The 12,642-nt window shown below is 46.6% G+C and overlaps 1 protein-coding gene across 1 annotated transcript in view; it reads left to right on the top strand.

Annotated features, from left to right (window-relative positions):
- Nucleotides 1-12,642, top strand: part of sptbn5 (spectrin, beta, non-erythrocytic 5) — a 247,248-nt gene that overhangs the window by 88,477 nt on the left and 146,129 nt on the right. Inside the window, exons 30-34 of the mRNA XM_087990163.1 lie at nt 1,457-1,602; nt 3,372-3,486; nt 5,001-5,111; nt 7,237-7,416; nt 11,458-11,658. Of these exons, the coding sequence (XP_087846289.1) occupies nt 1,457-1,602; nt 3,372-3,486; nt 5,001-5,111; nt 7,237-7,416; nt 11,458-11,658 (753 nt within the window). The remainder of the gene's footprint in view (nt 1-1,456; nt 1,603-3,371; nt 3,487-5,000; nt 5,112-7,236; nt 7,417-11,457; nt 11,659-12,642) is intronic.

Below are 12,642 nucleotides of genomic sequence, written 5' to 3'. Positions count from 1 at the left end.
TTGAGCGAACTTAAGGGTTGGAGTTCAGAGTGGATTTAGTTAAAGATTAGTTCCTCGATCAACCAATCTCAATTGGAAGTGAGTGACCATTTAACCAGGCGTTTATGTTGATTGGTTCTCGTTTGGATTTTGCTAAGCAATGTAACTGTTCCAAACCAGATGTAGGTGGACTGTCGGAGATGTGCAATCTCCTGGATGCCAGTCGATGAGTTCTCTTACTCCCTTTCGATCTAGTGGGACTCCTTTGCTGTCTTGAATGTGCATACCGGCAGCAACTACAATGGTTTGCCTGCCTAGATCCTGAAGAAACTTTTAACCGTTTGGCCGAGACGTGGCTTTGTTTTGGAGTTTTGCTGTGGGCTGACCAGAGTCCCTCTGTTCGGGATATGAACCCTGTGAGTCTGTGCAATTGCCTTCACTGAAGTGGTGTTCCCCAGGCTCAGTTTGACTGGCCAGGGTGACTACTTCCTTTGGAATACCCTGCAACTCAGATGCTCCACTTGCTACATTTTCCAATGACAAAGCCAATTGCGGTGCCTGTGTGAAATCCAGTTGGGCTTCAGCTAGTAGGTGCTTTTGCATGGGTTACATCATTAATCCCACATACCTAACAGTCTCTCAGTATCTCATTAAGGATTAAACCAAAATCACACGTCACCGCCAGTTGTCTTAGTGTTGTCAAAAATTCCGATGTGGATTCCACTGGTTCTCAAACTGCCAAGTCAAACTGATAGCATCCCAGAATTAGAGGAGGCTTGGGGTCATAATATTCCTTCACTAAATCCGCCAATTCTTGAAAGATTTTAGAAGCTGGCACCTCAGGGAAGGTTAGGCTCCTAATAATGGAAAAAGGTGCGGGTCCAAACATTTGCAGGAGAATTACTTGTTACTTTTCATCTGCCCAATGACATTTGCCCAGTTAAAACAACACCTTCTTTCCACATACTGGACCCAGTCTTAGACGGCATGAACAAACTAGTCAAGCTGCCCAAATAATGGCACGATACCAGAAATGCAAACCCCAACTCAAAGACTGTTACAAGTGAATTTCTTCAGGAGCTTGCTTTTCCCTTGTTGCCATAGAAATAAGTCCATAGAGGCTGGTATCCTGTCACAAAGTCATCCTTTATTTACATGTGGAGGGCCCTTGATACTGATCCAGCTCCCTCAGAGCTGGCGTCAGAGTGAACACAACCTCTAACACTCCTGTTTATTTCTGTCAGACAGGGTTCCCTGATTGGATCAGGTTAACTGCCCCATTGAGAACTCATATTCTATGAGGTCTTTCTGGCTGACCGTGTTACAATCACTGCAGTACTGTCAGTAGTGTGAAAGTGTGGGTGTTAGTGATGTTTTACTGCCGGGGGGGGGTCAGTGTTGGTATATTATACTGTAAGCAGGGCATAAGTGCTGCTACTCTGTCAGCAGGTTGTAACTTGTGTTCTTGCATCCTCAGCACTTGAGGGCACTGTATGAAGTCTTCCTGCACCAGGTGGAGGCCGGTGAAGAGAGGATCCAGGGGGTTCAGACTTTGGTGAGCAAGCTGCTGGAAAATCAACATCCTCAGTCCCAGGAAATCACACTCAGGAAGGATGCATTAAGGTACTGTCATCATGTTACACTACATCAAAGATGCAGAATACACTCACCATCCACTTCATTTATCAGGGATACATCTGTGGCTGAGGAGTTCAAAAAATGCAAAATTTGAGAGGGACTGAGGGGATCACAAGGAGGCATATCTGAGTGAGGGGACAGACCACAGCGAGTCTGCGTGAGTGAGTGAGGGGATCAGATGGTAGTGGTCTGAGGAAGTGAGAGACCACAGGGCAGTGTGTCTCAGTGAGTGAGGGATCACAGGGCGATGTGTCTCAGTGAGTGAGGGATCACAGGGCGGTGTGTCTGAGTGAGTGAGGTATCACAGGGCGGTGTGTCTCAGTGAGTGAGGGATCACAGGGCGGTGTGTCTCAGTGAGTGAGGGATCACAGGGCAGTGTGTCTGAGTGAGTGAGGGATCACAGGGCGGTGTGTCTGAGTGAGTGAGGGATCGCAGGGTGGTGTGTCTCAGTGAGTGAGGGATCACAGGGCGGTGTGTCTGAGTGAGTGAGGTATCACAGGGCGGTGTGTCTGAGTGAGTGAGGTATCACAGGGCGGTGTGTCTCAGTGAGTGAGGGATCACAGGGCGGTGTGTCTCAGTGAGTGAGGGATCACAGGGCAGTGTGTCTGAGTGAGTGAGGGATCACAGGGCGGTGTGTCTGAGTGAGTGAGGGATCGCAGGGTGGTGTGTCTCAGTGAGTGAGGGATCACAGGCCGGTGTGTCTGAGTGAGTGAGGGATCACAGGGCGCTGTGTCTCAGTGAGTGAGGGATCACAGGGCGGTGTGTCTCAGTGAGTGAGGGATCACAGGGTGGTGTGTCTCAGTGAGTGACGGATCGCATTGCGGTGTGTCTCAGTGAGTGAGGGATCATAGGGCGGTGTGTCTCAGTGAGTGAGGGATCACAGGGCGGTGTGTCTGAGTGAGTGAGGGATCACATGGCGGTGTGTCTGAGTGAGTGAGGGATCGCAGGGTGGTGTGTCTCAGTGAGTGACGGATCGCATGGCGGTGTGTCTGAGTGAGTGAGGGATCGCAGGACAGTGTGTCTGAGTGAGTGAGAGATCACAGGGCGGTGTGTCTGAGTGAGTGAGAGATCACAGGGCGGTGTGTCTCAGTGAGTGAGGGATCACAGGCGGTGTGTCTGAGTGAGTGAGGGATCGCAGGGTGGTATGTCTCAGTGAGTGAGGGATCGCAGGGCGGTGTGTCTAAGTGAGTGAGAGATCATAGGGTGGTGTGTCTCTGAGTGAGGGATCACAGGGTGGTGTGTCTGAGTGAGTGAGAGATCACAGGGCGGGTGTGTCTGAGTGAGTGAGAGATCACAGGGCGGTGTGTCTCAGTGAGTGAGGGATCACAGGGCGGTGTGTCTGAGTGAGTGAGAGATCACAGGGCGGTGTGTCTCAGTGAGTGAGGGATCACAGGGCGGTGTGTCTCTGAGTGAGGGATCACAGGGTGGTGTGTCTGAGTGAGTGAGAGATCACAGGGCGGTGTGTCTCAGTGAGTGAGGGATCACAGGGCGGTGTGTCTCAGTGAGTGAGGGATCACAGGGCAGTGTGTCTCAGTAAGTGAGGGATCGCAGGGCGGTGTGTCCGAGTGAGCGTGGATTCGAACACAGGGTTTTTAACCAATCTATAGTTTGAACTCTTACGTTATACTTCCTGGTTTCAATTTTCTGGTTACACCAACAGGCTTTTTGCTGCATGAATGGTCCCACTAGACGGAATATCTATTCCTGTTGCTATCATTGCTCTGTAATTGTAATTGTCTGACCGGTTGTTGCAGGGATTTATGGAGCAGTTTGCAGGAACGAGTTCGCACCCGGGGAAAGAGGCTCAGTGATGCAGAAGCAGTTCACAAATGCAGCCAGGACCTCTGTGATGCTTTGACCCATATCCAGGTTTGTGCTTTCTGCTCTCATACAGGGAAATATAACATGATAATAATAGCAACTTACAGATACACAAATTAGCAAGTGAAGGAGCCTATTCGGCCCTTCAAGCCATGGGTGATCCATCTGTGTTTCAAATTATGCATTCCCTTCTGGCTCAGTCGGCTGAGCAGTGGCAGATGAACTTTAATTTAGGTAAATGTGCAGTGCTGCATTTTGGAAAAGTAAATCAGAGCAGGACTTATACACTTCATGGAAAGGTCCAAGGTAGTGTTGCTGAACAAAGAGACCTTGGAGTACAGGTTCATAGCTCCTTGAAAGTGGAGTCGCAGGTAGATAGGATAGTGAAGGTGGCGTTTGGTATGCTTTCTATTATTGGTCACAGTGTTGAGTACAGGATTTGGGAGGTCATGTTGTGGCTGTACAGGATATTGGTTAGGCCACTTTTGGAATATTCGGTGCAGTTCTGATGTTGTGAAACTTGAAAGGGTTCAGAAAAGATTTACAAGGATGTTGCCAGGGTTGGTGGATTTGAGCTACAGGGAGAGGCTGAATAGGCTGGGCCTGTTTTTTCTTGGAGGGTCAGAGGCTGAGCGGTGACCTTTACGAGATTAATAGCCCAATCGGAATTTATATTCCGAGGTCCACTTGCTTGTCCTCATTACGATCACTGCAACTACGTTTCATTCCCATCCAGTCTCTGTATCTCTGTGTGCTGGAATGCTGCCACATGTTCTCTGATATCTTGATCACAGTTTCAGTGCATGCAAGTTGGAATTACTTTTGTTCCAGCAGCTGCTATTGTTGTTGTGTCGTGCTTATCATTCAACAAAACCACAGGATGGAATATAGAACAGTTAAACTCTGTATCTCACCTTGTACTATCCCTGTCCTGGGTGAGTTTGATGGGGATAGTGTAGAGACAGCTTTACTCGAGAGGACAGCCCTGTGATATTATCACTGGAATGTTAATCCAGAGATCCAGGTAATGTTCTGGGGACCCAGGTTTGAATCCCACCACAGCAGATGGTGGAATTAGTATTCAATAAAAATCTGGAATTAAGAGTCTGTGAAACCATGGTTGACTGTTGGGACTACCCATCTGGTTCACTAATGTCCTTCAGGGAAGGAAACTGCCATCCTTACCTGGTTTGGCCTACATGTGACTCCAGACCCACAGCAATGTAGTTGACTCTTAACTGCCCCCTGGGATGGGCGATAAATGCTGACCAAGTCAGTGACATCCTCATCCCAATGAATAAAAGGAAAACTCTCTCTAACCCCGTGCTGTCCCCATCCTGGGCATGTTTGATGGGAACAGTGTAAAGGAAGCTTTATCTGTACCTCACCCATGCTGTCCCTGCCCTGGGCGTGTTTGGGGATAGTATAGTGGAAGCTTTACACTGTATCTAACCTGGTGAAGTCCCTGTCTTGTGCGTGTTTGGGGACAGTGTTGAGGTGAAGCGATTTGTCTGTTGTGAAATCTGTCTCTTTACATTTGCCATTTGCTTCCACCACTTTAGGAGAAACTGAAAAGTTTTCCTGATGAAATTGCAAAGGACCTGCGGGGTGTTCAGGCACAACTGCGGAGACATGAGGCCCTGGAACATGAGCTGTCTGGGGCCGAACAGCAGGTTAGACCACAGATTTGTGATTCAATGTCCCATCATTATATCAAAGGGCAAGGGAGAGCAGTGTGATTTTTCAGGTCATAATTTGAGTTTTTGTTGATCTGTGCACCATTTAAATTTCAGCCAACAAAAATTACAGGTCCCAGCTCATTCATCATTTCCCAACAAATCCAACACTTGCAATCCTCTGCAGTAATGCTCTTGTAGAATATTCTGTGCAATACACTCTTTCACTTACTCTTTCTTAAATAGTGTTCCTGATCAATATCGTCCCCTCTCTCTCTCTCTGCAGTAATGCTCCTATAGAATGTACTCTCATTCTGCAGTAGTATTCCTGCTAAATATACTGTCTCTTACCCTCTCTTTCTCTCTCTAGCAGTGCAATATACTGTACAATTCACTGTCATTCTCCCTGTCTCATTCTCTCTATGCTGCAGAGTTTCTGTACAAAATATTCTGTACAGTTGTGCTTGAACTGCTTGAACCCCACACGTTTTTCAGTTCACTTTGTACACAGTCATTAGATTTACCTGGAAAGCTCAAATTGCACCCCCTAAGCCCCCATCCCAATCTCTGCAGGCTTTTAAGGACGTGAGTTTCTGTGACCCACGTGAAAAGTTCCTAACACTCAAACAGCGTCAGTCTCCATCTGTGTTCAGCAATGGAGACTAGGTGAAGTGCTATGAGTTGGTTAGTCTGAGGAGTTTTGAGTCCACAAAGCTTAGAGAAGGCATTGCTTGCAACATGTTATGATTGCTATATGGGTGAGGGCCTGACTTGTTATGATTCTGGGTAGAATTTCCCCTAGTGGTTGTCCCTGGACCAGCATTTCTGTCTCAGGTCTGCTGCAGTGCTCCAGGCAAGCTGGAGGATTAATACCATCATCTTCTGCCTGGACACTTACCAGCCTTCAATTTAACAACTTCAGAGCACAGAACCTTCCTTCATGTTCGTCATCCACCCCCATACCAACAGGTCCTGTCTTCTGTGGCTGCACTCAGCACAGCCAATCCATTTTCAGCATTAATACTACCATTTCTTAGCTGTTTTCAGTCCTGACGAAGGGTCACTGGGCTTGAAACGTTAACTCTGTTTCTGTCTCCATAGATGCTGCCAGACCTGCTTAGTTTCTCCAACACTTTCTGTTTCATTTATTTTAAATCTCCACCATCAGCAATTCTTTGTTTTATTATACAAGGATAAATCGGTTCCCCTTCTTAATTCAACCTCTCATTCAGATTTATCAAAACAAGGTTAATTTTAAAATAAAATTCCCTTCTCTTGCAGGTACCTTTTCCTAAACTCAATATATTTTTGTTTGAAAAGGAGCCAACTTAAACAGACTTTCTTGAGAAAGGGTTTACTAGCTTCTGAAAATAGGAAAAGATCATAAAACACAAGGCACATACACACGCACGGATCAGAAATATGAAATTGTAAAGATTTTTTTAAAATAACAGTTAAAAAGACATACAAATCCCAATTTGGGTACCACAAACAGACCACACAACATTACAAGTGTTAATTTGGTAGTACTGATAACGCTGATGTTGAAGTGATTGATTTTGAGATTCTTGGCTATATAAGTTAGATAACTATTTTCGTTCAGTTTCCTTTTTGCAGTGACTTCACTGCCTTTCTAGCTTCTAGCACTCAGCACAAGCGATAGTCTTTCTTTATCTGCAGTGCAGGGGTGTCAAACGTAACTTTCCCAAGATACCAGTCAACACTAGCACATCAGCCACTGACACACTCAAGCCGGAGATTGTGGCTGACGTTTAACCCTTTTGTATGGAAGACTAAACCAAACGGAATTGATAGGAGATAGCTTTACCAGAGAGAAAATATCTACAGAAGATCAGTCTAACATCTTTTGAATTGCATCCCTACCTTTGAAGTGTTGCTGTTTGAAGTTCCCTTGACAACCTTTCAGGTGTGACGTTTATGGCTTCGCTCAGGGCTTTGCCAATCACTCGCTGAATTTACACTCGCTGCCGTCTTTTGGCTATATGTCTGTTTTGTTAAAATTTAACAAGGAACACATTGCCATAAAAAGCTCAGTGTGTCCGTCCAGGTTTATGATCCACTGGCACGGCAGTCCTCACAGCGGGTCTTCCTGTCATTGCAGCTGCAGGCGTTGGTGGATGCAGCTGATGAGGTCCTGCACCAGTGCACTACACAGCAGAGTGCGGCCCTACAGGAGAAACAACAGGCTGTTGTGGAAAACTGGGAGATGCTGAGAGCTAAAGTGGACCAGCGGAGAGAAGACCTGGAACATGCCTGTAAAATCCAGAGGTTCCTGGCACAGGTGGGTACAGACAGACAGCATTCAACATGAAATGCCTTATGGTATAAAATAAAGAAAAACTCCCATTTATTTACGATCACACCCTCGGGGTGTGCCAGAACATTAACTCCCCAATTGCTTGCCTGTTTTGATGTGTAGTTATGGGTGTCCAAACATTTGAGTTTAGGAATTGGGATATTATATTAAGGTTATAGAGGACATTGGTGAGGCCTCCTCTGGAATACTCTGTCCAGTTCTGATCGCCTAGTTATAAGAAGGATAGTATCAAACTGGAGAGGGTTCAGAAGAGATTTACCAGGATGTTGCCAGGTATGGTAGGTTTGAGTTATAAAGAAAGGTTAGATAGGCTGGGATATTTTCACTGGAGCGTAGGAGGTTGCCAGGTGACCTGATAGAAGTTTACAAAACAACGAGAGGTATAGATAGAGTTGATGGTAGCTGTCTTTTCCCTAAGATGGGGAATTTCAAGACTAGGGGACACTATTTAAGCTGAGAGGAGAGCAATTTAAAAAAGACATAAGAGACATTTTTTTTACACAGAGGGTGTTTCCCGCATGGAGTGAACTTCCTGAGGAAATGGTGGATGCGGGTACAATTACAATCTTTAAAAGACATGAATGGGAAATGTTTGGAGGGATATGGGCCTACGGTTTAGTTTGGGATTATGTTGAGCATTGACTGGTTGGACCAAAGGGTCTGTTTCCATCCTGTATGACTCTTTGACTCTGTGCCTAAATATAATTCATTGCTGCTCATACGCTTTGGTATTGTGGGTTCTCTTTCACTACAAAGAGCTTGGCTCACACCATCTTCTCAGGGGCACCTTAGAGTGATCAATCAATGCCAGCCTTGATCAGTGACACCTGATCACAAGAGTGAAAACAAAAATCAATGTTTCACTATTCAGGCTGGGCTGTTAGTATATTCAAGGCTAAGATAGACAGGGAAAAAAGGCAGGAAAATGGAGGTTAGGATTGTCAGATTGGCCATAATCTCATTGAATGGCAGAGCAGTCTCGTGGTCACATGGTCTATTGCAACAGCCCTGTTCTTAACCTATTAGAAGTACACATTTTCTGCATTAGAGCAAAATATTCATAGTTTGCTGTAAAAAGGTCCTAATAAAAGGGGAAATCAGAGAGTATACAAATGAGGAGGAGAAGGCCATTCAGCCCTTCAAACCTGCTCTGTTGTCTCATTACTCTATGTTCCCACCTACTCCCAATAACCTTTCATTGCCTTGAATGTTAAAAATATCCAAAGACACTGCTTCCCACCACTATTTGAGGAGGGACTATCCAAAGTCTCATAAACCTTCCCTGCTTTTATATTCTATATCCCAGCTAATGAAGGCAAGCATCCTAACTGCCTTCTTTACCACGCTATCTATCTGGACTGGCACCTTCAGGAATCTGAAGGATCTCAAAAAAATTCAGTTGTTATTCAGACAGGATCTCTGGCTAACAAAGCTGTGCTGACTATCCCTGATCAATCCCTGCTTTTCCAAGCATTCCATGCCTCAGTGGTTTTTTTCCCAATAATTTCCACACCAGCGACACCAGCCTAACGGGTCTATAATGGCCCATCCCTGATGCCCTTCCTGAACTTTTCTTTCATATTAGCTATCCTCCAGTCATCTGGCACTTCACTTGTGGCCAGTGAAGTATTAAATATCTCCACAGGGCCCCAGCAATCAGGAATATTGTGAATATAGATGAGAAATATTCATTTACGACCTCAGCCACATCCTGTGGCTCCACGCACAGATTGCCCCTTTGGTCTCTAATAGGCCCCACTCTTCCCTAATTCTAGATTCTCCCACAAAAGGAGATATCTCCTCCACATCCCCTCAGGATCTTGCCAAGTCCCCTCAGGATCTTGTGTCTCTCAATCAAGTCACACTCATTTTTCTAAACTCCAGAGGATACAGGCCCAGCCTATCCCATCATTCCTGATAAAGAGAACCCTCCCATTCCTGATGAAGGGCTTATACCTGAAACATTGGTTCTCCTGTTCCTCAGATGTTGCCTGAGCTGCTGTGCTTTGCAACTCTGATCTCCAGCATCTGCACTCCTCACTTTCTCCTAGTCCAGGTATGTGGCTAGTAAACCTTCAAAAGGAGCTAGGATTGCTGACCACGGAGCAGAGAGATTTAATAGGGATTTAAGACAGTTACAAAGCATTTTTGTAGAGTAAATAAGAAGAATCCCTAACCAAATAAAAACAAGTTCAAGACAATTAGGAGAGGAACCAGAAGGGAGATGAGATTTGTTTTTAACCCATCCATTGTGGAATTCTGGAATGCACTGAAACACTGGAGAAAGTGGATTCGGTTCTGATTTTCTGAAGAGATTGGAGGTACCTGTGAAGGAGATGAGGTTTGAGAGCCTTGGGGATGCAGTGGGGGAGAGAGGCAGGTACAATGACTAGCTCTTTCTAAGAGGTAGCACAGCCATGAGGGCTGGAATGGCTTCATTCTGAGCTGTTCCAATCATATTTCACACCAGGTGTGGCTGCCTCTGGGTTCTTTTGGATTCCAGGTTTGTAATGAGACCATAAGACATAGGAGTGGAAGTAAGGCCACTCAGCCATCGAATCCACTCCACCATTTAATCATGGCTGATGGGCATTTCAACTCCACTTACCCGCACTCTCATCGTAGCCCTTAATTCCTTGCAAGATAAAGAATTTATCAATCTCTGCCTTGAAGAGATTTAACGTCCCAGCCTCCACTACGCTCCGTGGCAATGTATTCCACAGGCCCACCACTCTTTGGCTGAAGAAATGTCTCCTCATTTCCGTTCTATATTGACCCCCTCTAATTCTAAGGTTGTGCCCACTGGTCCTATTCCCCCCCCACCTAATAGAAACAACTTCCCAGTGTCCACCTTTTCTAAGCCATGCATTGTCTTGTAAGTTTTGATTAGATCTCCTCTAAACCTTCTAAACTCTAATGAATACAATTACAGGATCCTCAGCCGTTCATCGTATGTTAGGCCTACCATTCCAGGGATTATTTGTGTGAATCTCCACTGAACATGCTTCAGTACCAGTATGTTCTTCCTGAAGTGTGGGGCCCAAAATTGAACAGTATTCTAAATGGGGCCTAATTAGAGCTTTACAGAAGCACATTGCTGCTTTTATATTCTAACCCTCTTGAGATAAATAACAACATTACGTTTGCTTTCTTAATCATGGACTCCCCCTGCAAGTCAACCTTTAGAGAATCCTGGATTAGCGCTCCCAGATCCCTTTGTACTTTGGCTTTATGAATTTTGTCACCGTTTAGGAAATAGTCCATGCCTGTACTCTTTTCCAAAGTGCAAGACCTCACATTGAACTTCATCAGCCATTTCCTGGACCACTCTCCTAAACTATCTAAATCTTTCTGCAGCCTCCCCACCTCCTCAGTACTACCTGCCTGTCTGCCTAACTTCGTTATCATTGGCGAACTTCGCAAGGATGCCCCAGTCCCTTCATCCAGGTCATTAATATATAAAGTGAACAGCTGCGAATCCAACACTGAACCCTGCAGGACACACCACTTGTCACCAGCTGCCATTCCAAAAAAGAACCTTTTATCCCAACATTCTGCCTTCTGTCAGACAGCCAATCCTCAATCCATGCTAGTAGCTCACCTCAAACTCCATGGGTCCTCATCTTACTCAGCAGCCTCCCGTGAGGCACCTTATCAAAGGCCTTTAGGAAGTCTAACATAATTAAGAACTCCTTGAGTGCAATCCCTCAAGTTTCTTCATAGATACTCAGTGTCTGTGTAACCTGAATACCCAGCACCATTTCAGGCCAGAGGTAAGTGCAGACGGGAATGTTTGCTGCATTTTACTGTCAATACAGATTACACAGCAAACTTTGTTGCGTTCAAAATGATATGCTCTTGGTCCACTGGGACATGAGGTTTTGCACGAAAAAAGATTTTGGCAATGATAGAAGCTCCAGGCTAGCATCACTCTATACGTTGCCCCCACCTCCACCCCAACCCTCCACTCTGACCTCTACATATTCTGAACTCTGCGTCCCCTAGGCCCGGGATTACTTCTCCTGGTCGGCTGAGCTGCTGAGGGAAATGAAAGTGGAGGAAGCAACACGTGACAGTTTCATGACGGATTTGAAGCTGACCCAGCATCAGCAGCTCCGAGCGGAAATCGATGCCAGGGAAGAGACCTTTGAGCAAGTCATGGCCCTGGGTCAGGAGATCCTGCACGAATCCTACCCATCACAAGACGTGAGCCCTAGCTGCCCATCTTCGCTTCCTGCTTTGTACCTTACTCGTTTTCTTTCACTTCTCTCCCTTATTTTCTCACTCTTCCCCTTGATTTCTTTCTGCTTTCTCCTCTCTCCATCTGTTCATCCCTCTTTATCTTTCCACCCTGCCCTCACCTCTTCCTCACCATCTTCCCTCACCATTTTTGCAACCACTTGCATTCCAACCCCCTCCATCTCTCGCATCCCCCTCCCCCTCTTCTCGCATTCCCTTCTCTCTCACATTCCTCTTCCCCCCATCACCCTCCCCCTCTCTCATTCCCGTCCCTCTGTCACTCACATCCCCCTCCCCTTCTCTCTCATATCCACCTCCACCTCTCTCTCACATCCCTCTCCCCTTCTCTTTCACATCCCCCCTCTCTCTCTCACACATCTCTCCCTCTGTCTCTCACATCCCTCCCTCTCTCTCACAACCCCCTCCCTCTCTTACTCACGTCCCTCCCCCTCTCTCTCTCACATCCCTCCCCCTCTCTCTCTCACATTCCTCTCCCCCACTCTCTCACATTCCCCTCCCCCACTCTCTCACATTCACCCCCCCACTCTCTCACATCCTCCTCCCCCACTCTCTCACATTCCCCTCGCCCTCTCTCTCTGTTACATGGCCCTCCCCCTCTCTCTCACATCTCTCCCCCTCTCTCACACCTCCCTCCCTCTCTCTCACACCTCCCTCCCCTTTCTGTCACATCCCCCTCCCCCTCTCCCTCTCTCTCACATCCCTCTCCCCTCTCTCTCACATCCCCCTCTCCCTCTCACTCACATCCCCCTCCCCTTCTCTCTCACATCCCCCCTCCCTCTCTCTCACATCCCTCCCTCTGCCTCTTACATCCACCTCCCACTCCCCCTCTCTCTCATAACGCCCTCCTTCTCTTACTCACATCCCCCTCCCCTTCTCTCTCACATCCCCTTCTCCCCATCTCTCTGACATCCCCCTCTCTCACATCCCCTC

Source organism: Chiloscyllium plagiosum, unplaced genomic scaffold (assembly GCF_037043375.1).
Source record: "Chiloscyllium plagiosum isolate Xiang-an unplaced genomic scaffold, Cpla_swu_hap1 HiC_scaffold_8, whole genome shotgun sequence".
In the NCBI taxonomy this organism is placed as follows: Eukaryota; Metazoa; Chordata; class Chondrichthyes; order Orectolobiformes; family Hemiscylliidae; genus Chiloscyllium; species Chiloscyllium plagiosum.
This window is presented reverse-complemented; position numbering and strand designations above follow the sequence as displayed.